This window comes from Sinocyclocheilus grahami, unplaced genomic scaffold (genome assembly GCF_001515645.1).
Source record: "Sinocyclocheilus grahami isolate Dianchi unplaced genomic scaffold, SAMN03320097.WGS_v1.1 scaffold4.1, whole genome shotgun sequence".
Taxonomy (NCBI): Eukaryota; Metazoa; Chordata; class Actinopteri; order Cypriniformes; family Cyprinidae; genus Sinocyclocheilus; species Sinocyclocheilus grahami.
Window position 1 is genome coordinate 1,822,234 of NW_015505183.1, and position 27,285 is coordinate 1,849,518.

The 27,285-nt window shown below is 37.3% G+C and overlaps 1 protein-coding gene across 2 annotated transcripts in view; it reads left to right on the forward strand.

The window, feature by feature from the left end:
• Positions 1-3,991: 3,991 nt before the first annotated feature.
• The window catches only part of LOC107582536 (mitochondrial peptide methionine sulfoxide reductase-like), a 41,166-nt gene continuing 17,872 nt past the window's right edge, over positions 3,992-27,285 (forward strand). For both annotated transcript variants that reach the window (XM_016268437.1, XM_016268444.1), the window contains exons 1-4: positions 3,992-4,220; positions 13,651-13,719; positions 15,717-15,812; positions 17,482-17,586. In XM_016268437.1, coding sequence (XP_016123923.1) covers positions 4,004-4,220; positions 13,651-13,719; positions 15,717-15,812; positions 17,482-17,586 — 487 coding nt within the window. In that variant the 5' untranslated portion in view covers positions 3,992-4,003. The remainder of the gene's footprint in view (positions 4,221-13,650; positions 13,720-15,716; positions 15,813-17,481; positions 17,587-27,285) is intronic.

Genomic DNA, 27,285 nt, shown 5'->3' on the forward strand with positions numbered 1-27,285 from the left:
ATTTTGATTTCAATAAATCAAGTCTCTCATCAGGTCTCTCTTCAGACTCTGGCCTCTTGCATGATATAATCACAATACAGCAGAGAATACTGCTTCTATTCTCTCTATATTGTTTCTAATCGCTTTCTTCTCTTATTTCTTTTCAATGCATTCACATGATTTTAGACAATCAGTGGTGCCCTGGATTCTGGGATTGAGAGGTGGATTTTGTTTTTATTTTATTTTATTTATATATTTTAAATTTTTTAGCAATTTGCATTTTATATTTTATCAATAAAAATTAGTGTAATATTTATTTTACATTTGATAAATGTATAAATACACAAATTTTATAATATATACTGTATTATAAAATGTAAAATGTTTTATTTAAAAAGTTTCATGGTTTCCTCAAACATATTAAGCAGCACAACTGTAGATAATAATAAGAAATGTTTTTGAGCACCAAATCAGCATATTAGAATGATTTCTGAAGGGTCATGTGACACTGAAAACTGGAGTAATGGCTGTTAAAAATTTAGCTTTGTCATCACAGGAATAAATTACATTTATATTAAAATAGAAAAGAGTTATTTTAAATTGTTATAATATTTCACAATATTACTGCTTTTTACTGTACTTTCGATCAAATAAATGAAGGATTGGTGAGTATAAGAGACTTTAAAAACAAAAACATAAGTAATGTACATTACATATATATATTTATATATATATATATATATATATAGGCTATGTATGTATGTACTATGTATTGTGCTCGATGTAACAGATTAAATCATATTAAACTAATATAAATATAAAAGTAAATCATATAAAAATTCTATTGTGAATTTGGCTGTATTATTTTATAAATATTGTTTATGCATATCATGGCATCCTCACAGTACTTCCCATTTTTTCATTGTAAATCTTGTTCACAGGGAAAGCCCTATAGGAGACATTAAAAGCATATAGCCACAGATTTCTGCACAAGAGCAGGGTGGAAAAGGATGACTATGAGGGAGGCCAGCGGCACATGTCCAGATTAAACGTAATCCCAGCACAGGATGCCAAACAAGGCTTCAGGTGAGAGAGGAGCTCCAACGGGACGAGAAATAGGAAGGGGTGGGAGGAAAGACAGGTGGGCCAGGAAGACAAGAGAAGAGGGAGAGTGAGGAGGTGTGCGTGGATTTGCCCTAATATAATGATGCCCACTGGAATGGAACTAAAGGACAGATTCAAATGTATAATTGTTATTGCAATACAGTGTTGTGAAATATTATTAAAATTTAAAATAACTTAAATTTAAAATAACTATTACATTGTATATTAATATTTACAAAACAACTTTAAGATATTTTGTAAATATGAATATAGAATGTAATATATTAATATGTATATAATATTTTAATATAAATGTAATGTTATTTCTGTGGTGACCAAGCTGAATTCTCATTCTGATTTGTTGCTCAAGAAACATTTCATAAAATGATCACCAAAATGCTTATGCTGCTTGATATTTTTCTGGAAACCGTGATCCATTTTTTTCGGAATTCTTTGAGAAATAGAAAGTTTAAAAGAACAGTATTTATTAGAAATAAAATATTTGAAATTTACATTTGTAAAAGTGTAAGTCTTTACCGTCACTTTTTATCAATTTAATGTATCCTTACAGAGTAAAAGTAGAAGGTAAGTTTCCCTGTCCACTTCCTGTGAAGTGATGAATTAATGCACACTTGTTTCTTATGCTGCTTGAGGTGCCCTTCAGACTGAAAATTCACACCATGCAGTTTGGAATATCACTTATTCTTGCCAAAAACCTTGTGTCTGCTTTATGGGGCACATTTGAGCGATGCAAACATACACAGAGAAAGAAACGTAGTGCAGAGATTGAAACATGTCTCTGTAGTCTGTGCGAACGGGATTATGGGGAAACTGTAATCTGACCATCCCATGTGGGGTAAGAGTGTCTTACTCAAGGCTGCTCCGGGGTAAAAACAGCAAGGGTCGAGGGGGAGGGGATGATATCTGCTAACCTGTTAACGAGTTCACCAGCTAATCCTGAAGTGGGATTGGGTGGATGTGGGGCCCTGAATTGGACACAGCGGTTGCAGTGTGACCTTCACGGACACACTGATAATATATTTCTGAGTGAGTGAGTGGGGAAAGGAAAAAAAGGATTTCTTTGTGGTGACGCAAAATCGCGATTTATTATTTTAATTAAGCATCTCACTCGAGTGAGACCAGCAAAGCCATAATTATGTTAAAATACCCAACAGTCGACTGCCTCTTTTCTTTCTCATGTTAATCAGAAAGAAATGTGTGTATGCCTTAAGCAGTCAAAGCTTAACAAGACTCTTAACGGTGGCATAGATGCCTAGACGAAACAAATCAATGTTTAAAACTAACCTGTCAAACCTGGTGCCAAAAGCACTAGGCCAATCCCTTCAGAAATGTCCTTAATTAATCTCTGATTAACTCATCCCATTAATCTATTTATCACTTGCACTCACCTTTTCTCTCTTTGAATACCTACCTATATCACCTTCTCTCTCTCTCTCGTTCTCAACCTACTGTAATCTGTCATTAACAAAATCCCTCCTGCATATTCAGAATCCGGTGATTTGAACCTCTAGCTGGTACGAGCAGCATCTGCCAAGAGCGTAAATGTAAACGATCAGATGTTAATGGCCCTCTAATGGTAACAAGGAGAATGAATAGCTGCACATCTCCCCCCTCATTCTTTTTGAGAGACCTCATCTTTTTTTTTCTTCAATCCATGAGCCATCTAACAACAGTTTTGTTGCCATTTACAGAAACACCAGTTCAGCATCCCGCCACCCACTCTGAGTTCACAGACCTTAGGAAAAGAATCGCAAATACAAAACCACAGAAAGAGAGATTTCTTGATTGAATGCATAAAGATTAATGCAATCTACAGTATTTTGACATTCCAAAATTCCTATACCTATATATACATATAACCTGACATCATTTCACCTTTCTCAGTATTTAACCATCAGTATATCTGTTTCACAGCTTCTCACAGCTTCCATGAACCAGTGTTTTCCTCCTCGGGTTTTGTTTTAGCACTGCTACTCATGTCAGCGTGCATTTGGTAATTATATCTCATTTGCAAAGCAATTTCAAAGCCTCTCTTTCTGCCCTCAACACCTCTAGGTGACACCAAACCTACTCCTTTTCTCAGATAAGTGGCTACAATCTTAAAAGTGAAAATAACAAATAACAACTAAACAGACAGCTTTTTGTCTTTCTTTCATCCTTCTAGTCTGAACATGCATGGTGCAATGCTTACACAATACATATGGATGGATGTGTGTCTGTCTTCTAAAAATATGGTTGAAATGAACAGAGCGCTGTCGAGGAGTATCTGCAATCCAAACGCAGAAAAGACAGTCCACACTTGCTGACATTACAGCTGCGAATCTTAAAGTTTATGGGATTCTGTGGATCACTGTTGGTCTACGTGTTAACCTTCTTTAATATTTCAGTGCAGCGAATAAATTTGACTTGAAGGGTGAAGCACAGCATCAGTACATGCCTACATAGTACAGTGAATTTAATGTTGGATGATGACCTGAATTGACACAATTTCTGCTTTTTCATGAAGCTGTCTTGAATTAAATGAGGAGGTTTAGAGGCAGTGCCTTTATTTTGACAGTTGCCACTGAATAAAGCCACCACTGCAATGGAAAGATATAATGCAAGTATTTGCATGCACAGAAATAGCAATAATCATGATGAATGGATTCCAGATGCTAATTTTAATGTATGCAGCCGCGCTCCTCTACGACAGCACACAGATGCTCAGTTTTGCTATGCCGGCAGACGTAGTGACGGGGGTGCTGGAAACTCATTTGCATGCCGAACTGCTATCTTAATGTGGATATTTATTTTAATTTAATTTCTTTCCCGCACATACCGCACGGGGGGCTTTTGTGGCAAAGTCACATTAACCTCTGGCTAGTTAATATTCATCTGGCGAAGCACTTGATGAATATTCATGAGGTGGGCGAGGCCGTCCCCTCACTCCTCCTCCAGCTCCATGGCGCCCGCGTGGAAATGTTTATTTTTGCACGCGGGCATCATCATCATCATCCTCATCGTAATGCAGCTCGGTCTGCGCGTGACAGTCGCTCAGCTCAATATGGCAAACGAGAGCGTTTTGCCCACCAAAGAGCGCTCTCTGAAGGGCAGGGAAGAGAAAATGTTCGTGGCAGGTAAATTCTGCCTCTCGTGAAATAACACGTGTAGTTACTAATATCACAATAAATTCAAATAGAATCTTATTCATACACCGTAAGAATCTTTAAAGCTCTGTAAGTTTGTATAGCTGATCTGATGAGACGAGATAAGCTACCACAGTTGTATTGTGACGGGGTCATTTCTACAATTTGGTGCGTTTTGGGCTTTGAAACGTTATTTTTTTTGTCATAACAGAACAGGTTTTTTGGACAAATGACATAATAGCCTAATAATCTTATAAAAATGGTCACAACTTGCATTAACTGAGACATTGTCACCCAATCTTATTTGATAGCACATTAGTGATAATGTTTTTGAAAAATAAGTTATTTAATATAATTTGTCTGTTTCATATTGATGCCATAACTGAGTGTAAAAAAACACACAAAAATTAACAGTAATATATGGTATTTAAAGTTTTAAATAACATTTAAATATATATCAGATCATGTGATTCATCACATTAACAACATTGTCTTTAAAATATTGTTTGAAAGTAAAATCTGGGTATAGAATATATATAAATGGATTTATTTATTCATTGTAGGCCATTTATAATGATATGACAAGATGAACAGTAACTCAAACCTACTTTGCTATCAGTATTAATTTAGCACAAACTCAAATTTTGAATTGATTAAAATGGGTAAAATTGTCAAAAAGGGTGCAGCATTATAAAGTCTTCTCTAACATGCTCTATAAATAAAGTCTTCTCTAAAGAATTTCTAGTGAAATTATCTCATTAGTAACATAATAAATGGCATAATTTGTAATTTGGGGACATAAAAGTCACTGAATTGTACAATTGACCCAGTAACAATACTAACCAAAATAATTGATTACTTTGATTACTGTAGCATAGTTTTATAAAGGCAAACAACAAATATGTAAATAACATTTAAATATATATCAGATCATGTGATTCATCACATTAACAACATTGTCTTTAAAATATTGTTTGAAAGTAAAATCTGGGTATAGAATATATATTCTATATATATTCATTGTAGGCCATTTATAATGATATGACAAGATGAACAGTAACTCAAACCTACTTTGCTATCAGTATTCATTTAGCACAAACTCAAATTTTGAATTGATTAAAATGGGTAAAATTGTCAAAAAGGGTGCAGCATTATAAAGTCTTCTCTAACATGCTCTATAAATAAAGTCTTCTCTAAAGAATTTCTAGTGAAATTATCTCATTAGTAACATAATAAATGGCATAATTTGTAATTTGGGGACATAAAAGTCACTGAATTGTACAATTGACCCAGTAACAATACTAACCAAAATAATTGATTACTTTGATTACTGTAGCATAGTTTTATAAAGGCAAACAACAAATATGTTTTTCATTAGCATAGTGACTAAAATCAACTGACTCTTTTGGATGGTCAGTGTGATTCTCAGTGATGTCAAATGTTTAATCATTAGCCTGAGATGCTCTGATGAGGACAAGCATTAAAACTGTTGAGGACTATAACATTTAGTGTGTTAGCGAAGCCCACATTCACTTCTTTTACATGTCTGCTATGGTTAGATGAAAAGGATCATAAAAATGCATCAGTCCTTGGCTTACTTGAGTCTTTTTTTAGAGTAAAACTAGGCACTCTCTGCCCTTATTCCAAAAATGGAGTTCCCTACTGTAAATAAATAAATGTATGTAATCACCAGCAAACAATAAACCAGGCGATTCTGTGCCTTCTAGGGATGTAACGGTATGAAAATTTCTTATCACGGTTATAGTGACCAAAATTATCACGGTTGTCAGTATTATCACGGTATTGTTAAAATGTGCTGGAGATGTTAAAAAAGTAAATCACTTCACCAAGTTTTATATTTAAAAATCAACAAACAACAAATAAAAGGAGTTTTTGTTTGCATAATCACTAAAACAATAACATTACCAATGATGTCCGGATTTTAAATGACAACTTGACTGACAACAGTTTAAAATATGTTGAAATATCTAATGTAAATGTTCAAATAAAGCTTTGAAAAAGTTTCATAAAAAGGTAAACCTCACATTTCAGCCTTTAAATAAAGGAAAGATAAAAGTCAAAATTATAATTGATTAATAAATGATTATATGTATTTTATCTGCTCCATAAATAATTCTAGATAACTTATCTGAATTGTTTAAATGTGTAGAATCCACATTCAGGGCATGCAAATTCGGTCCGTTTTTGGCCAGACAGAAACTGCACACAGGATGAATGCAAATATACGTCTCTGTAAATCCACTCGCTGACAGCAGGTGACACTAATGGAAAAACTGAATTAGAGCTGTTTCCCGTAACCTCCGTGGACAAAGCAGTATTGCGATTAAGAAGACTTCCTTTAGGTATTACATGGAGCGAAGATGAAAACAAAATGCCATCGAATCGTTTCTGAAGACAGTCAGAACCTTCAGAGGTACATTCATATAATTAATTCATTCATATATTCATTTGTATAATTCCCTTAACACTCTTTTAAAACCTCCCAGCTTTTCCGCCCTGTTTTCACTCAAAACAAAACTACTCTGCTGCTGTGCGCACGTGAGACTGTTACTTAAAACTGTGCTTTATGCTGGACAGTATTTATTTATCGTGAGTTGTTCAAATTGCGGTAATCTAATACGGTTTTAATGACAATTAAAAGATGAAACGGTAATACAAACCGTGAGGAATTTTATCACGATTTATCGTCAAACCGTTATCGTTACAAATCGTTACATCCCTAGTGCCTTCAGATATAACCATGACAGTTTTGCTGGCCTGATGCATCTTGGGAGTTCTGGTGTCGTAGCAGTGTCCAGGGGCCCATCTGTGCATTATGCGCATGAAAGCCCCGCCCTGTCACGCATTCCCGGCCCTTCTGTCGAAGCAGCTCGCTGTCACGGCATGGCGGAAGCTTCCGGGCCTCTGCATCCATGGGGGGTGGAACAGGGTTCTGGGAAGGATGATCAAACCCTACCTGCTGTTGCCATGCTGGCACAGTTTCAGCCCAGAAGAGCCCGAGAAAATTTACTAATGTCATCACCACAGTCACACCTCTCTATTTAAATGTCTCTATTAGCAGTGTATTTAAATGTGATGTATCCAATATGCATTTCATTAGCTGTTGATGTTTGATGTTTATTATTTTACTTTTACATTTTTAGTATTGTAGTTTGAGAGCAGAGCAGCTTGAGGAATAGCTTGAAATTTAATGGAAAAATACATGTTTAGGATTTTAATTTATTACTTAAATTAAATTTAAGTTAATGGATAATATGGGTAATTTTAGTTATGTTCAGTCGTGTCAGTTGTGTCTGTATCATTAGCATTACTTGTAATTCAAATAGGCCGTATTTTGGGAATTTATTCTTTCATTGTGTGTATATCCTCTGAAATGATGTGCATTCTACCTCATTGCCATTTATAGAGCAATTTCATCTGACCTTGGAGAAGAAACAAGTTCTGTAAAGAGTGACTGGGTGACTGCTATTAGTTTTCCATCACCCTCCACACAGAAGTATTTAGCAGATGCTTTTTATCCAAAGCAACATAGAATACACAAATAGGAGGCTCAGTTCGCTGTTAACAGGCTGTAGTTAAGAGCTTTGCTCAAGGGCACAGTGGTGACGAATTAAGAAGACTTCCTTTAGGTATTACATGGAGCGAAGATGAAAACAAAATGCCATCGAATCGTTTCTGAAGACAGTCAGAACCTTCAGAGGTACATTCATATAATTAATTAATTCATATATTCATTTGTATAATTCCCTTAACACTCTTTTAAAACCTCCCAGCTTTTCCGCCCTGTTTTCACTCAAAACAAAACTACTCTGCTGCTGTGCGCACGTGAGACTGTTACTTAAAACTGTGCTTTATGCTGGACAGTATTTATTTATCGTGAGTTGTTCAAATTGCGGTAATCTAATACGGTTTTAATGACAATTAAAAGATGAAACGGTAATACAAACCGTGAGGAATTTTATCACGATTTATCGTCAAACCGTTATCGTTACAAATCGTTACATCCCTAGTGCCTTCAGATATAACCATGACAGTTTTGCTGGCCTGATGCATCTTGGGAGTTCTGGTGTCGTAGCAGTGTCCAGGGGCCCATCTGTGCATTATGCGCATGAAAGCCCCGCCCTGTCACGCATTCCCGGCCCTTCTGTCGAAGCAGCTCGCTGTCACGGCATGGCGGAAGCTTCCGGGCCTCTGCATCCATGGGGGGTGGAACAGGGTTCTGGGAAGGATGATCAAACCCTACCTGCTGTTGCCATGCTGGCACAGTTTCAGCCCAGAAGAGCCCGAGAAAATTTACTAATGTCATCACCACAGTCACACCTCTCTATTTAAATGTCTCTATTAGCAGTGTATTTAAATGTGATGTATCCAATATGCATTTCATTAGCTGTTGATGTTTGATGTTTATTATTTTACTTTTACATTTTTAGTATTGTAGTTTGAGAGCAGAGCAGCTTGAGGAATAGCTTGAAATTTAATGGAAAAATACATGTTTAGGATTTTAATTTATTACTTAAATTAAATTTAAGTTAATGGATAATATGGGTAATTTTAGTTATGTTCAGTCGTGTCAGTTGTGTCTGTATCATTAGCATTACTTGTAATTCAAATAGGCCGTATTTTGGGAATTTATTCTTTCATTGTGTGTATATCCTCTGAAATGATGTGCATTCTACCTCATTGCCATTTATAGAGCAATTTCATCTGACCTTGGAGAAGAAACAAGTTCTGTAAAGAGTGACTGGGTGACTGCTATTAGTTTTCCATCACCCTCCACACAGAAGTATTTAGCAGATGCTTTTTATCCAAAGCAACATAGAATACACAAATAGGAGGCTCAGTTCGCTGTTAACAGGCTGTAGTTAAGAGCTTTGCTCAAGGGCACAGTGGTGACGAGTAAAACTGTAATCAAAGTATCTCTCCAGATCCTGAGCTTCCCGTTCCTAACCGTAACCTTTGTGTTAGTAGGCGAGATTCCAAACCTACAATATTCTACTCAACTTTCACTATAAGTCATGAGCTTTCCTTTTTTTTTTAGAACAAATATATTATGGACTCATTCAGGTCTTGCTGAGCAAAGCCATGTTCATCAGTGCACCTGTGAATATTTTTATACACCTATTGTATAAAAACCCATCTTTTTGCTTCAAGTAATTCAGAAAGTTGACATTTGTTAGGGTCTGAAAATACTGTTTTTCTACAATTGTATCGGTTAGCTTATGTTTTGTCTCGGGCATCAGAATGCTGGAGGTGTTCCACAGATTACGTGCACTATCTTGCAAACTGTAGCAATGAGGGGGGCCAGCCTTCACCATAGCAACCGGAATTGGTTGCTTGGATACAGGTTTGAATAGAAAGTATGGTATGAATGCATCAGCAGTCGCCTCCAGGGGACATACAGGCACTTGAACTTGTCGGTGACTCCAGTGTCTCAGCTGATTCAAGTTGACCCAGCATGAGGTGGTGTGGTGCAGTCCAACAGAAACGGTCATGAATGTGCATTGTTTAACAAGAACGTGAAGACTGGATGGTTTAAGACACTTTCATACTGCGATTTATTTTATTTTTCCTTCATATTTAGAGTCATAAACTCAGCAGGTAGGCCTACACACAGTATAGACCTTTTCTCCACAGTAGATTTGTTTATATAGTCACGCTTGAAGCAAGAGACATGATTTACCCTCAAGAAAATATGGTTAGATTGATATGTAATCAGGTGAATCAATATTTCACCTAATAGTTGTGTTTATAATTGATTTAAGTGGGATTACAAATAGTGAAATCATTTCCAATTGGTTAAAAATGTTGCTTCCGATCAGTTTACCAATTCTAGATTCTTTATTGAAACTTTGGCAACTTTGAGTTGTCCGAATTTGGCAAATAAGATCTGATGGAGTTTACGTTTCGGAAATTCACCATCCATGTCTTGAATGTTGAATGCAAAGATGGCTAAGGTGCCACAAAGCAAAATAAAGCCCTAGACCCAAAGCCAGTGATATGCATCCAACCAGTCACAATTGATTTATATGTCCATGTTATAGAGGGCAAGTTTTAGAGCCGTGTAATCCTTAAGTCTTAAAAAGTGTTGGCAGCATTGACATCAGAAACATGTGCTGTAATAGTCCAAGTTAACGTCAGGTCCTTGGGTCATGAGAAAGTTGTTGTTTTGAGGGATTGTGAAGGGTCATTCCAGTGCCATGATGATGGACGGGCAAACTTCAAATTAAATAATAATAAAAAAAAAGCAATACCCTGAGCCCTGAGGAATAGTGTTGCGATTTCTGAAATTTAACAAGGCTATTGCTTTTTCTTCGGTTTGTCGGAACACAATTCACCCTATATTAGGTCCATTTTAGCCAAAGTTTCGGAGAAGAAAAGTCTTTTTACCAATCTCGTCGCTCCATAAAAAAGTCCTCTTCTGGTTCTTTTGTGCTTTCCTGCCTTCCTTTGCCTCGCTTAATTTTTTTCCTCTTTTTTTCCTTTTGTCTTCGCTGTCCTTTTTTCGGCGGAGTGGTTGGTAAGGTGTTGTGGTGTTGGCGAAGGCGTCTTTTGGCACAGTCACAGGGCACTGTTAAAGGAGGCAGACTGGCACCTCCTGGACCCATGCCAGAGCTCCTCGGGAGAAATACCCACTGCTGTGGTTGGTGTGTGAGAGAGAGATAGATAGAACAGGGAGAGAGAGAGAAAGGCATTATGGGAAGGTGAAGGGAGGAAGTTGGAGAGTGGTAGAGAGAGAAAACACTAGGTTTGTGGTGCCAGAGCTTTTGTGGATGTTGGTTGTGTTGGCGTGTTCTTGGCCGGGTTCACTTTATTCCAGTTTGTTTGTTACATTATTTTTTTCACTCTTCACTGGATGGAGTGGCTGTGTGTTCATCTGCTGCCAAAAGGCACGAAGGAATGAAAGAAAAAAAACGCGTAGCTCCATGTTTCCGCCGCTCTAATCTGTTGCGCATCGCTCTCTTTTATTCCTCTGCCCATTCCTGTCTTCATCACTCACTCCAAAATTCATTTATCCTCCATTTCTCACCTTTATTTGGAAAGTGTGTTTTTCTTTTCTTTTCTTTTCAGATCCTCCCTCGCAGAAATTAGAAATGGCATCATTGTGCGCTTGGCTGGCAGGTCAGTGCCAGGTGGTCTGTTCGAACATTGTGAGATTTGGCAAATGTGACTGCAGAGGGGTGTGTGTGTGTGTGTGTGTGTGTGTGTATATTTAATGCACAAGTCTTCACCCCGACAAGAATAAAGGAAGCTTTGCTTGTCAAGGTGACAAAACAAGCTGCTCTTTTTATCTTGATTTGGTAGCATGGCTTTTGTCTGCCTGGGTGTCTTTGTCTCTCAGTTGTTTGCTTGTCATCTCATTTCCTTGTATGTTAAGCAGCGTTCTTTGTTGTGGTCAATGTGCAAAACAGGTTAAAGTTTTGCAAAAGAAACCAAATGCACTTTGTGCTTTAATTCTGACCAGTGTACTCTTCACACTGCTTGTGAATAATACAATTTCTGCATGGTAAAACCCTCTCAGGAAGTTACTTTCAAGTTCCTTTTAAAGCACTGCTGTAACAGACAGCATTACATTTTTGTCTATTGTGTCACGCCTTACTCTGCTTTTTTTTACTTAAGCATCTTGTCATAAGTGTTGCATTTTTAAGACACTGGCCTTGCTTTCACCTGGTATTAAGGTGTGATTTCAGTGATCCAATCACAAGTGGTCAGCCGAGACTTAAACTGTTTTTAACCGTTTCAAATGCGCCTCCTGTGACCAGTGCTGTTTAGATTTCCTTGTGACACTTCCCTCTTATTTCTTCACACTCTACATCACAAATACTGTTGACTGAACAAACTTATGTTATGGGATTACAAGTGATTGGGAAAGGAAACAAATTAAAATGATTTTTTTTAAAGTGATGGTTTTGTTACAATGGAGCTGATTTGAAACAAATTTGATTCACTTGTTTTTTACAGAAAGTAGTGTGGTCTTTTTGGCTGTTTGGACACAATCGACCACATGAGCGTCTAAGCTATGAAAACCATCCAGTTGAATGCGTTTTCGTCCACCTCAAAATGTTTTAGATGCCTTCTATACTTGTATTTAGCGTAACCTTAATGAAAAATGTAAACAGGGCCTGTTTTTAAATTAAAAATAGTCCAACTTTTAAAAATGCTACATTTTGTTACATTTCATTGTGCTATCTAGCTGTTCTTGAATGCAAAAATCTATGAATAAAGTATCTGATCGGGGTCATATGAATCCAAAACCAGCCTAATTGTTCTGGAACTCCATTTAGTTGACTAGTGATTTTTTTTTTGTACATCCATGCATTTATGTATTCTGAACAAAATGAGAGATGCTTGCCCTTGCAAAATGCTAATGCTAGGTGAATTGCTAGGGTGTTCTGGGTGGTTGCTTACTAACCTAAATCAAAAGAGCCCATCTCCAAGTTTCTATTGTATTCTGGTTTCTAGATATGGCTCAGGTCCCTCCTTCGAGGTTAGTCCATTTATGTCCGTCAGGATAAAATCAGAAGTCTAATTGCTTAGGAAAGTAATAGCATACCTCTCCTTAGCAAGGCACAATATTTGAGGCATCATTCATGTCCAAAGCACAAGCAGTGCAGGATATGTTACGTGCCAAAGTTGAATACTTTGATACGCTAGGCTAACTTTCATACCAAGCTTTTGCAATTGGTAATGGACAGATTTTCAGTATTAAGGTCATCATAATCGTATACTGTTTAAACTTTATGGAGATTAAAGGGGGAATGAGGTGCATATTGCCCTAAATGCACTATTGTCTGTGTTTTTTTGTGGGGCCATGACACATTTCTTCATCCATATGCTAATATTAGTACACTGTGTGTAAACCACTATCCTTTGCTGCCTGAAGATTTAGGTGGTAAATCACTTCAGACTCCTTAGCTCTAATCCTCCCCACATCTGTGCTCCTTTTCTCTTCCTCTTTACTGCTCTAATTCCAGTATGGCATAGTTGGCCTCATCCATCCAACTCAGGAAACATTTTGTTTGTCCACCCTTTTTCTTCCTTGTGGCCTAATCCACTGCAGGTTGTTCCTCAGGGCTTTCAGAGAGCTGATGTCTCCTTCCAATGCATTTGCATCACTCATGGTTTGTGACCTTCTCTGGATGGTTTATAGATGTGTGTGTGTGTGTGTGTGTGTTTGTGTTGGGTGGGGGGAGGTTCAGCAGTGTAATCTGCTAAGTGTCTCCCACTGCAGAAACAGCAGCACTGATTCAGCTTAGCCTGAGCAGACCAGGCAAATCTGCAGTAATCCTCGCCACAGAACCCAGTCTGACAGTCCCACCATCTGGAACAGCGCCACCTCGTGCATACGTACACCCCATTGATAACAGAACATTTCTATTGCTGTCTTTCTCTGTTTCTGCAGCAAAGCACGCAGCTAATAAGAACCCCACAGTGGAGCCGTTTCCTGACGGCTTGGAGATTATCATGTTTGGTGAGTTTGGAGAAGATCATATTCCAGACTTCTTTGGATGCAATTAATGTATTGCTTCCTAAAGTACCACTTGTGTCAGAGTAGTGGCTCATGGGAGACCAGGGTTGGAGTCCAGCCTGGGTTATGTTCCAATCTCATTTCTCCATCTCTCCTCTTGACTTCTTTTTGTCAAGTGCCAATAAAAATGTGGCTAAAAGCACATTTAAATGATTCAGTTGAAATGTCAGTATCCAAACATAGTAGTTTTGTTCCAAGACCTAGTGAGCTGCCTAAATAGACAACCACCTAGCATCCTAACTGAAATGGAACCTCATACAATAGCATTCAAATGTTTAGGGTGATCTCTTTGAATGAAGTCTCTTATGCTCACCAAGGCTACATTTGGTCAAAAATACAATAAAAATAGTGATACTGTGAAATATTACGAATTAAAATAACTTTTCTGTTTTAATCTATTTTAAATAGTGTTGTCAATATAATACAAAAAACTAATTAATCACTTTTTTTTTAAGTGTTTAAATATACAGTCCTTTTATATGCAATAATTTCACATTCAATCTTCAAATTAATGTAGAAACAACATAAAGACAGTATATTTTTAATATTTGTTTAATGTCATCATGTTTATGACTGAAGGTGAGTATCACTGATACCAATACTACTAATGTCTCTATGAAATTGTTTTCCCCCCTAATATGTAACCATTGATTATAGCCATTCAACATTACAGTATAATTGAGAGTTATCAATTTGAACATTTATTAGATGTTAAAAAATAACAACTTCAAATTTAAGTGAACTTAAAACAATCTTCACATAAACCCATTATAATAAATGTCATATTTAGCTACTTGTGCCCTTCAGCAAGTAGGAAATATACAGAAGTTGCATAAAGTTATCAAACACTAAATTCTAAACTTTGATTAACAGACATCACAGCAGCTGGGTTAAGGTTAGTTTGGCTGCTGGACATGACACGGGTCTAATTGTATTTTCTCACAACTCTTTACCTTTACCTAAATACTTACATGCATGCACAGTTTTAAGGCAGCTGTAATCACCTTTTTGGTCACTTCATTACTTAACTGACGACATAGTTTCTTTTGCGCTTGATATAGGCTACAGGCCTATAGGCCTACAACCCTAGCTCTTTGAATGTGTTAAACTGAAAAAATTAATCGCATGTGTTAATGCGTTAATTCTGCAGTGTCACATAATTCTTCAGATATCATTATATGCTATGCATTCTATTTGGTGTTTAAGAAACATTTCTTAACACAGTCAGTGTCAGTGTTAAATCAGTTGTGCTGCTTAATATTTTTGTGCTACATTTTTTACATGATTCTTTGATGGAATGTTCAAAAGAACAGCATTTGTGTGGAATAGGAATCTTTTGTTAATGTATCCTTGCTGAGTAAAATTATTAATTTCTTTCTTTCAAATTTTTTTTTTTTACTGACCTCAAACTTTTGAATTGTAGTGTAAGTGCTCCACATAGGCCACACGTTTCTCAACGGTCACAAACATGCATAAGTGCATTTCACACAAAACATCAAAAGCTTGCAGTTGATTCCAGTTGAGATTCATGTGTGATACACTAATACGCACAAAAATATGCACACACAAATGCTGAATACAATTAATAGATGAAGATAAAAAATTGAGATGCAAATATATTATTTATACTAATCACTGAGCTTGTCACAGTGCATTGTGGATCTGTAATCTACATGCAGTGCTGCCTTAGAATTGTTTGTGCCTTACGAGTCTTGGGGAAAAGGTTTTGTTTTGATTGGGTCACAGAGTATCAACAGTATCTGAATTTGATTTTTGTAGTTTGTAAAAATATTTTGGATCAGCAGTAGCATTAAGATGTCAAAAAGACATAGTTAGGAAGGGCTTTATAGAGGAGCCGACAAAATATTCAGTTTCGTCTCTTTTTGAGTTGTTCCTGTAATTGTTGTTATTTTATGCTTCTGTCCCAATTTGGGGAGCAGAGAGGCGCTTCTGGAGGATTCTTGGTGTGTTCTCTACACAAGTCGGCTACGCTGGGGGCTTCACACCTAACCCTACCTACCATGACGTGTGTTCAAGTTAGTCCCAGCCACCCAAACACAGCCGATCAAATACAGATATGCATATAGACACGTGCCCAAATACATTTTCCCCACTACCATTTCGCTGCTACATGCTTGTTCACTTCCCATATCAGAGGTCTCTGATGACACTTTTCCCAACTGTAAGTCACAAACACTAGAGCAGCTTCACTGTACCCAGATTAGTGCTTCGCTGCAGCCTTCACCAAAACATTCCCTTCATCTGCAGTGAACTACCAAGAGTGCACTGCTCTCTCCCAGATCCGCAGCCCTCCCCCCTTCCTCTGTATGACCTACTTGTAGCCAGACAGTTCAGAAGAGATGAGATGGAGGGAGGGATGCAGCTGTGATGTTGCAGTTTCTGAACAGGTCCCAGCGAGAAGATTCTGACTGCAGCTCTGCCGAGGGTTGGCTTTCTCCACACACACACACACACAGGCTCTTTTAAGTGTGTAGTATGGAGAAGTCAGAATTGCGTTAGGTGTTGGGGTTAATATGTAGACAGGCTTTGTTATGTCTAAGAGCGGCAAATGCATATGCTGATACAGTTTTACACAATTGTTTATTAAATGTTTGTACACATTTGACAGAATGGATCTTATGATCTTAAAAACCTTCTAAAGGTTTATGCTTCAATTCTTGGAAGTAGTTTTGTAGACCAATTTAAATTGTGCCTGAAATTGTTTCTGAATTGGTTTACAAAACCATTTTAAATGTTTAAGCATTTGTGGGCTCTTCTGCAGTATAGCTTAGCATCTCAGGATGCACCTCATAAAGTTGGATGAGAGAAATTTATCTTCATCATAACCACATGAAACATACAAACACATACACTTACAATACGGTTCAAAAGATGGGATGTTTTTTTTTATGTGTTTGAAAGAAATCTCTTACTGCATTTATTTGATCAAAAATACAGTAAAACGGTAATATTGTGAAATATCATTACAATTAAAAAAACTGTTTTCTATTTGATTGTATTTTAAAATTTAATTTATATCTGTGAAGGCATAGCTGAATTTTCAGCAGCCATGATTACACCAGTCTTCAGTGTGACATAAACCTTCGGAAATCATTGTTAGATGCTATTTGGTTCTTTGATGAATAGAAGCTTCAAAAGAATAGCATTTATTTAAAATAGAAATCTTTTGTAACAATATTTACATGTCTTAACGGTCACTTTTTATTAAATTGATGCATCATTGCTGTATAAAATTGTATGTGTTTTGCTATTGCTACATTTATGAGGTTTGGTAATAATCGTTGAATAATCGTTTGGTAAAATAATTTTTTGAAAAATAATTTAATAATATTGAAATATTTGTAACAAAATTTGATGTCATTATTTATATAATCTGATGACCTATAATTGAAGTGTAAATTCAACCAAACAGCTGTCCTAACCACTAGATTCAAAATAAGTCATGTTAGAACTGACATACGGTAAAAATCTGTTTAACCTTATCCCTAAACAGGAATGTTTTCCACAATGTTCTTCACTAAATTAACACAAGAAAGAATGATATTTAAAAAAAAAAAAAGATTAATTAAAATCCTTGATGTTCCTTTTAAATAGCCTGAATTTAATGTAGGCTGCAAAATCAAAGAACATTTTCACAGCACTATTTGTGCATGATCAAACTTATTTTTGTGCTGTTCTCTCCAGGTTTAACAGGGCACACGGAAGTAGTGCGAATGGTCTTCTTTCCTAAAAACTTCAGCTTAGAGAAACTTCTCAAAGTCTTCTGGAAAAGCCATGACCCCACTCAAGGTAAACCAACACACCTTTTCCCTCACATCTACACGCATGCACTCACACAGATGTCCATAGTAAGACCCCTAGGTGTGAGATGCAGTGGTCCAAAAGCAAACTACCTCATGAGGTTAAAACACGGCTGCATCTGTGTGTTCACACTGCCCTGTGCAAGTGTATGTGCCGGATGGTCAGGATGATCTCGCGGGAATCGGAACAGCCTCAGACAGGCCATGTTAATGTGTCTGAGACCAATTCAGCCATGAGAGGAAAAGAGACGTTGCGTATGTGTGCGCATTAGTGCAAGCGTCACCTATTCCTTCAGTCCCAATATTGAACACACAGCTGATATTTGCCGTCTGTGTTGTCCTTCAGGTCCTCATTTGAGAATAAATCAACCTTGCTGTCTGTCTGCGATACAGTACTAAGCATGAGACTCAAAAAACCCAGAATATAATTACATCTACAGAATCTATCTATCTATCTATCTATCTATCTATCTATCTATCTATCTATCTGTCTCTCCATTGATCATTCCAACTGTCTGTCCATCTGTCTGTCTGTCTATCTGTCTGATGTAACAGTGTGGCTGCAGCATGAAGCTGTTGTTTGGCTCTCTTTGTTCAGTCACCCTTAAACAGAGAGAGAAGAGAGGAAGAGTCACTCCTCTGAAACATTCATAAAGCCTGACCCTGAGGAACTGAAGTGCGCACACACTTCTCCTTTGTCAGCTGGACTGTGGGACTACAGTCTCTGCTTTAATAGTTTATATGACATATATGGTTTGTTCAGTCAGGCCCTCTAATAACTTTCTTGTTTCTATGTTTTCATCCTGGAATGTGCACAAAATCCCTTTGGGGATGAGTAATGCATGTCTGTATATCTGCCAGTTGATGGCACGCCCCTAAAACCTGAGTCAGAGCGCGGTTTTAAGGATGGTGGAGTGGTTTTCTATTACTTTGAATCTTTCATGTGTCAAATCATTGGTTTGAGCTGACATGATTACCCTGAGTGTTCAGTCCTGTGACAGCTCTCTAATTCACATCATGTTCTGAAGGTGTCTGAACTTTAAAAAGTCGCCCGGGACACCGTCACCCTGTCAACCAGAATGCCCCAGAAAGTAAAGAGCAGAAAATTACTCATAGGAGCCAGGGTTAGTTGTCAGAAATGGCCTTCAAATGTGAACATTCAAATGGCCTTCAAATGTGAATGTAAACATCTACCTTGCTTTGCTTTCTTTTACCTGTAAGAATACAAGGTATGCACGGATATATATTTTTAAAACTGACTAGTCCAGGGGTCTCCAAAGTCGGTCCTGGAGGGCCGGTGTCCTGCAGAGTTTAGCTCCAAACCTAATTAAACTCACCTGAACCAGCTAATTATTAGGGCTGGGCGGTATATCGAGTTTGTACGATATATCAATATTTTCTTTATAAGCGATTCGATATGAGGCAATACCGTTTATATCGATATACAGTAGTTTGATATGAGCGCATCTGAAAATATAGCGGAGGACACAGACTGAGCTCCTGCGGAGAAAGTGCATAATCCAATTTGTTCTAAACATGTGACAAGCTTCATATTAAGGCCTTTAAAAACTGGTAAGACATAGTTTATAGTTTTGTTTCGCATATTAGTTTAAGCGGCTCGGCCGTCATATGCTCTGACAGAAAGGCTGCATGTGCCGCTGACAGAGACACTAGGCTACTCGCTCTGTTTAATGTGTTTGAGATGTGCTGTCTTCCTGAATACATAACTTACATTTCACAGTTATATTATCCATCTGTAAATGTTAGAAAGCCATGGAAATATTTATATTTTTCTGTCAGACGTGCATGAGCCTTCTGCTTTGGGATTCTCTGCTAAACTTCACAGACTTCAGTGAACGAGTGCCGCTGCGCGCATGAGCGCCAAACAGACAGAGCTCAATTAAACAGGAGCGCAATAATTCTGACTAAAATTCGCTGAAATATTTGTAGTTGAACAATAAATGTGACATGTAGAATTTTAAACCTACAAGTAAGTCTATTTTTATGATAGCACTGACTGTAAAATGACTGTAGTGGGGTAATCAAAATAGCCTAACACAACTCTGGGCTTTTGTTCTCATTTATTTAAATTTTTAGTTTAGTGAATTTAACTTCGCTTTAAAAGCCTTATTTTTGTTTTTAGATTGCAATGTTACAATGTTACAATGAAATGTGATTTAACCCTTTTTTGCACATAGTATAAAGGCTTGCATGGTTACATTCACTTTATTTGTTTTCATAGCCTTTAATATGTATTGTTTTGTTGGACAACATTGGGCGGAAAGTAAAATATGTATATATTAAATACAGATTTTTTAAATCCAAATACAAAAACTAAAATACAGAGATATATGTATATCGTATATCGATTTATTTAAATTTTTAGTTTAGTGAATTTAACTTCGCTTTAAAAGCCTTATTTTTGTTTTTAGATTGCAATGTTACAATGTTACAATGAAATGTGATTTAACCCTTTTTTGCACATAGTATAAAGGCTTGCATGGTTACATTCACTTTATTTGTTTTCATAGCCTTTAATATGTATTGTTTTGTTGGACAACATTGGGCGGAAAGTAAAATATGTATATATTAAATACAGATTTTTTAAATCCAAATACAAAAACTAAAATACAGAGATATATGTATATCGTATATCGCAAATCGGCCAAAAAAAACGAGATGTGAATTTTTGCCCATATTGCCCAGCCCTACTAATTAGGCATACTAGAAACTTCCAGGCAGGTGTGTTGAGGCAAGTTGGAGCTAAACTCTGCAGGACACCGGCCCTCCAGGACAGTTTCGAGACCCCTGGACTAGTCTGTGGGTTATCTGAACAACTAATTGACTAGCTGATCTTAAAGGAGTAGTTCACTGAAACATTGAAATCTGTCATTATTTACTCTGCAGAACACAAAAGAAGATATTTTGAAGAACATTGGGGTCCAAATAATATTGACTTTCATTGTGTGGACAAAAATACTTTTTCAAAATATCTTCATTTATGCTCCACAGAATAAAAAATATGGATGTGGATCAATGGAAGAGTGAGTAAATGATGGCAAAATTATTTTTTAAATAAACTGTCCCTTTAAGGATGTTCTGTATAATTAGACTGGCTTAGGACGATGACTACCCAACCCGATCTGATGTGTTTCTTAGGGGGTGTTTGCATAAGATTCATTCTTGCGTTAGAAAACAGTTAGAGTGCAATAGAATGGAACACAAAGCAGAGGTCTCAAGACACGTTTTTTAAAGCTGAAGCGTTTTTAACTTGACACTTCATCTTAAATTGCTTTTGTATACATAGACCAGGTTTTAAAAAATAGACTGCATGCAAGAACTTACAGCCTTTTATTGTGATAAATTATAGATGGCCAAGAAACATACAGGCTGAAAGGTATAACCTTTTACTGCACAAAACTACCATAGTCCTCTCAAAAAGCCTACAAATTACGAATAATAAGAGAAACATTGATCAAAACAGATGATCAGAACAGACTATTTGAAGTCCAAGTGTAATTGTCTGGAAATGCATTGTTGAAGCGGTGGTTCTTTAAAAAGGATCAGTTTAGAGATGAGAGGGTTTTAGCTATTTCTACACAATAAAATACTTTATAGAGTTTGACATAACTACAAATATGTAATATTTACAGATATTTATCTACAAATATGTCTCCTGAATGTATGAAACTTGCTCACCTGTACTGATGTCAAAATGTGCAGTTTTAAGCAATATTTCAGCATTTACTAAATGCCATTTTTAGGCCGTGTTTCATGACCCTGCAGGAGTTTGGGTAGAGAAGCATGAAGAAGAGCATGGCCCATGTGCGTGACCGAAGCGTCAAATTGTGTTTTCTGCACTGCGATTGGCTACCGAGAATCGGGAACGTCTCTGTAGGCTGTTCATCCATGCATGCATAACGCAAACTCCATTTGTCCGTACCCGAACACTCACACCGAATCAACTATGAATCTGTGCATGTGTGTGTTCGTCATTACTTTTAATCACGGGTAAGTACAGTATGAAACCGCAAGTGTGTAAGGTTTCATAGGCTGCATACGTGCACACTTGTTTCCTTCGTGCACAGAGACCTGTGTATGCAGCTGCTGTCTCACAGTTCAAAGGGTTCTGCTTTCGGCAGCATGATTTCCGAATCGTCCAATCACGGCTGGGATAGCAACATCCACAGCCAATCAAACGCTCCCAGCACGCTCCTCTTCGTACCCTTGTCTCATACCCAGCAACACTTGCTCTGGCAGAGTCTTTAGGTCATGGCATTGCAAACGTGCGGAAGCTTCACTATACCCTACGCTCGTTTTCTAAAAATATAGGGTGTATTTCATGCCGTCATGCTACATCTTTGGCTGTGCTGACAAAGATAGTACAGGAAGCCGAGGGTGGGGACAGGCGAGTTGGGAAAATTGGGTTTGACTGAACAGGAAATGACTGAAGCTAGTGTAACAATTCTATTGCCTGTGGCAAACCGTAGAGTGGAGAAGTGCAGTGCGGACACACACACACGAGAGAAATGCGCACACGTACGCATGATCACCTCAGCAGTTTGTTACTTCCTTGTTTAAGAAAGAACCCCCTCCTTCCCTCCCCATTCCCAGCGGACCCCAGGGCTCTCAGTCTGTCTACAGGATAACAACATCTTCTCTGTTCTCCTCTCCTCTCCTCCCCCATCCCCAGCTCCTTCTCTCCTCCATCTCTCGCTCCCCCTTACCATCATCCCATCAGCATTTCCGCAGTGACTCCTCATTCTTACCCTCCGCTTTTATCTCTTAGTCACTTTCTTCGTTCCACCATCCCGCGTTCCGTTGTTCCGCTAACAGTGAAAGGCAAGAGGGAGGGTTTTTATCCTCCTTTGTCCTCGTTTTTCTGTCTTACCACTTTCATATTTTATCGTGTCATGTTTTTTTGTTGATTTGCAGTATTTATGTAGCTGCTGCGTCAGAGAGATGCATTAACGCACGATGGCTGACGAAGGCGTTCGTCATACCTTTCAAATATAGAAAGGTTGATCTAGATTCTCCTAGGCCTGTAAATGTTAAATCCAGTTTTCCACCTGCCATCAGTGTGTAACCTGTGACTGACACCTTTGATGTATATAAACATCGATGCACAAATTAATTATGTACTGAAACTGTTTGCAGGATCTCTATAATTACTCAGCAACACTCTTGATTTGTCATTGAAAACAAAGGTTATTGGGTTCACGAACACCATTTTGTACACAAGCCACCAAATAGGACAAAAAGAAAAGACTGTTTCTAAATTAAGATCCCCCCCCTCGTCTTTTTGGGGTTCAGTCTGCAATGGGCACGTGCTTCTCGAGGGGTGACCTCGACCCCGGCCCCTCCCCAATGAGGGGGGCTCATTACAGTTTGTCAATCAGCTATAAGAGGAGGGGAGAGTAGATGAGAAACGGTTGAAGAAATGCTTCTTTTTTATGTAAAAGGTGGTGAATTTGCTAGCAGAAAACATTTGTTTGTTGAGGAAATAAAGAAACTGAGCTTTTTTTTTTAGACATATTGGACTGATTTAGATGTCTTCTGTTGTTGTTGCTTGATTGAAGGTGCACGCTGTATTAGTACTTTTTTTTTTTTTTAAAGAAAGAAAGGAATTAATACTTTTATTCAGCAAGGATACATTAAATTGACCAAAAGTGACAGTAAAAGACCGTAAAACTTACCTTTTTTAAATCTTTTTCAAATAAATTGTAATTGTAATTTCCGATTGTAATTTTGAGCTTTCTATTCATCAAAGAATACTGAAAATATAAATATAAAAGTTTTTACAAAAATATTATGCAGCACAACTGTTTTCAGAATTGATGATAAGAATTAAAAAAAAAATTCAAATAAAAACTTGTTTAAAAAAGTTTTTAAATTGTAATAATATTTCACAATATTACTGTTTTACTATATTTTTCATCAAATAAATGAAGCCTTGGTAAATATAAGTGACAAATACTACTTTCTTCATCTCTACACTCTCAGGTGAAAAAATTTACAAATGCTGTCACTGGGGCAGTACCCTTTCAAAAAGTACTATATGTATCTGCTAGTCTAAAGATGGCAGCCTGCACAACATAAACAAAAATTACTGTGTGCCCCTTTAACACAGCAGCATTGCTATTTTATTTTTATTATAGTCTTTGCCTTTAAAATTATAGTATAGTGAATGGCAAGACAGAAAATTTAGAACAGGATTTGGATCAGAATATGGCAGTCTGGATTCAAACCTGCATCCCTGCAAGAACAATGGCTCTTACTGTCATGAACATTTGCACTACCCACTGTGCCATGGCTCCGACACTTTGGTTTTGCTTTTAATGTTTCACCGTTAGGCCTGAATACCAACAGCAAATATTGATGTTCGCCACAGATTATTTTACAGATATGGATCTAGTTTTTTACAGTAATATATAGATTACTTATTTTCTGCAAGAAAAATTAGTGTGAGAGAGCATTATTTGTGGTGTACACTTGGTAAAATCCTTTTTAAATCACTTAAATACTAGCAGATACATATTAAAAATAGCAAAAACACATACAAACCATATTACAGCACATTTTAAATGTGTATTTTTATTTGTAAGGAGAGTGTAAGAATTTGTGTGTGTGCAAAAGAATGAGATTGTGAGCTTGTGTGTATATGTGTGTTACATAAGAGTTGTAAAAATAGAGCAAGCTCTCCACCATTCCTCTTAGTTGGCTGCTCTCGCACGCACACTGCTTCACTGTACCCACAGGGCACACACAACAGTGCTCTGAACAACCCCTCACACATATACTCTCCCTGCATCATACACACTCAGATTCACAAACATACACACACTCGCTAAAGCATCACACATGCACCTTCACACACAAAAGGTGGACATACTCTATATCAACTTAGTAAACAAACACAATAGCCGAACTCTCTTTATAAAATACGAATACTATCTGTTTGTGTGCCTTCTTGTCGGCATACATTTGAGCCTCCTCAGTGTTTAGAAGTTGTTTTTGTCCACAGACATTGAGAGGCACTCCGGCCATGGAAACACGAGCCACAGAGTCCACGAGTAAAGTGATAAACACAGCAGACTGAGTTTCGGAGCCATCAGTGTGACACATGATTGACATTTTGTGTGACAGTTAAAGTTTAGCTTTTGAAAGGCATGGCGAGATCTCTGGAGTCAGTCCACGGGCTTCTCAACGGAAACGCACTGAATATTTTGTCATTATTTACTCACCCTCATGTTGTTTTAAACTAGTTCATAGTGACCATGTCCTGAGCTGAACTACAAAAAGGAGTTTACAAAAAAGCACTATGAAAGCACCATAAAAGTGATCGGTATGATTCATGTTCTGATGAATACTGATAAATGGACAATATTAAAATTGTACACTGACACTAAACGCTACAAGTGAATTAAAACATCACAACATTATAATGTATGTCATGAAAGGAAGATGGTCTTTTAGAGATTTGCTAAAGATTATTTAAGAATATCTAAGGCTACATTTTCATTAGTGTGTTTTCATTTTAAAACGCATAACTTTTGCTATGGTTACACCTGTTGTTTACACTACTCCGGAGTTTTCGACCCTCAAAAACGGAGACTTTCGAAAATGCTGCAGACCCTGTTTTAGTTTGAAAACTCTGGGGTTGCCTTTCAGTTTAAACGGACCAAAAAAGAGATTTTGAAAACAATGGCAGGGCTGCCCACATTCGCTCTGCGTATCCTTGATGACCGTGTAAACAATAACATCATGCTCATTGTTGTACCTGTACGAATGGTCATGTGACATGCGTTTTCGGTTGAAGGAGAACGTTTCTGAAACGCTGTGAAAACTCAAGTGTAGACGAGGATCTTTTTCATTTTAAAAAGCCATTTAACAGGCCAGTAAACAGGGTCATAGTCTTGTTAAAGATCAACCAATAAATAAAAAAAACATTACTGAAAACAGTGGCTGGTAATTTATTTGGTATTTAAGGATTAAATCTTGAATCCTTAAGTTAAACTAATGGCCATGAACTCATAGTACTGAAAAAATATGTAAATTTTTAAATATTGTAAATATATATATTTTTTTTATTATAATGCAAGTGTGACAGAATTTTTTAGGTGAATTATCATTTGGAAAATTCTGTCATCATTTACTCACCCTCAGGTCATTCCAAACCTTTATGACTTTCTTCTTTGGAACACACACACAAAAAATATATTTTTAAGAATGAGAGTAACTTCTTTTCGGTTCTGCCGAAGAAAGTAAGTTAAAGATTTGTAACAACATGAGGGTGAGTAAATTATGACTAGGGCTGTCGTTTAGCATGTTACATCTACATTTACATTTAGCCATTTAGCAGATGCTTTTATCCAAAGCGACTTACAAATGAGGACAATGGAAGCAACCAAAATCAACAAAAGAGCAATGATATACAAGTGCTACAACAAGTCTCAGTTAGCTTAATGCAGTACACGTAGCAAGGGTTTTTAAAATAATATAATAAATAAAAAGAAAACAGATAGTATAGAAAAAGAATAGAGCAAGCTAGTGTTAGAGGTCTTTTTTGCTTTTGTTAATTGTATAATAAATGAAAAGAAAACAGATAGAATACAAAAAGATTAGAAAGCAAGTGTTAGTTGTTGTTTTTTTTAAAGAAAACAAGCAGCAAATGAATAGAGTGCAAGTCTAAAAGGGACAAGTGTTTTTTTTTTAAAGAATAGAATTAGAATAGAGAGTGCTTGAGTTACAGGGTCAAATAAAGATGGAAGAGATGTGTTTTTAGCCTAAAAACGCTAAGGACTCAGCTGCTCGGATTGAGTTGGGCAGGTCATTCCACCAGGAGGGAACATTTAATTTAAAAGTCTGTAAAAGTGATTTTGTGCTTCTTTGGGATGGCACAATAAAGCGACGTTCACTTGCAGAATGCAAGCTTCTAGAGGGCACATAAGTCTGAAGTAATTAATTTAGGTAAAGGGGTGCAGAGCCAGTGGTGGTTTTGTAGGCAACATCAATGCCTTGAATTTTATGCGAGCAGCTATTGGTAGCCAGTGTTTCTGGCTGTCTAACTGATGGTGAAATTGTGATGAAACAATGGGTTTGCTGGAACCACAAGCAGTTCTGTCTTGGCAAGGTTGAGTTGAAGGTGATAGTCCAGTAAGAAATGTCTGTTAGACAAGCTGAGATGCGAGCAGCTATCGTTGGATCATTCTGATGGAATGAGAGGTAGAGTTGAGTGACATCAGCATAGCAGTGGTATGAAAAGCCATGTTTCTGGATGACAGAACCTAATGATGCCATGTAGACAGAGAAGAGAAGTGGTCCAAGAACTGAGCCCTGAGGAACCCCAGTAGTTAGATGTTGCGACTTGGACACCTCACCTCTCCAAGATACTTTGAAGGACCTATCTGATAGGTAAGACTCAAACCACTGGAGTGTGGTTCCTGAGATGCCCTTTGCCAATAGGTGGTTAACAGTGTCAAAAGCAGCGAACAGATCCAGCAAGATAAGTATTGAAGATTTGGAATCCGCTCTTGCCAGTCTTAGGGCTTCAACAACTGAGAGCAAGGCAGTCTCGGTTGACTGTCCACTTCTGAAACCAGACTGGTTGCTGTCAAGGAGGTTGTTCTGTGTGAGAAAGGCAGAGACTTGGTTGAACACAGCTCGTTCAAGTGTTTTTGCAATGAAA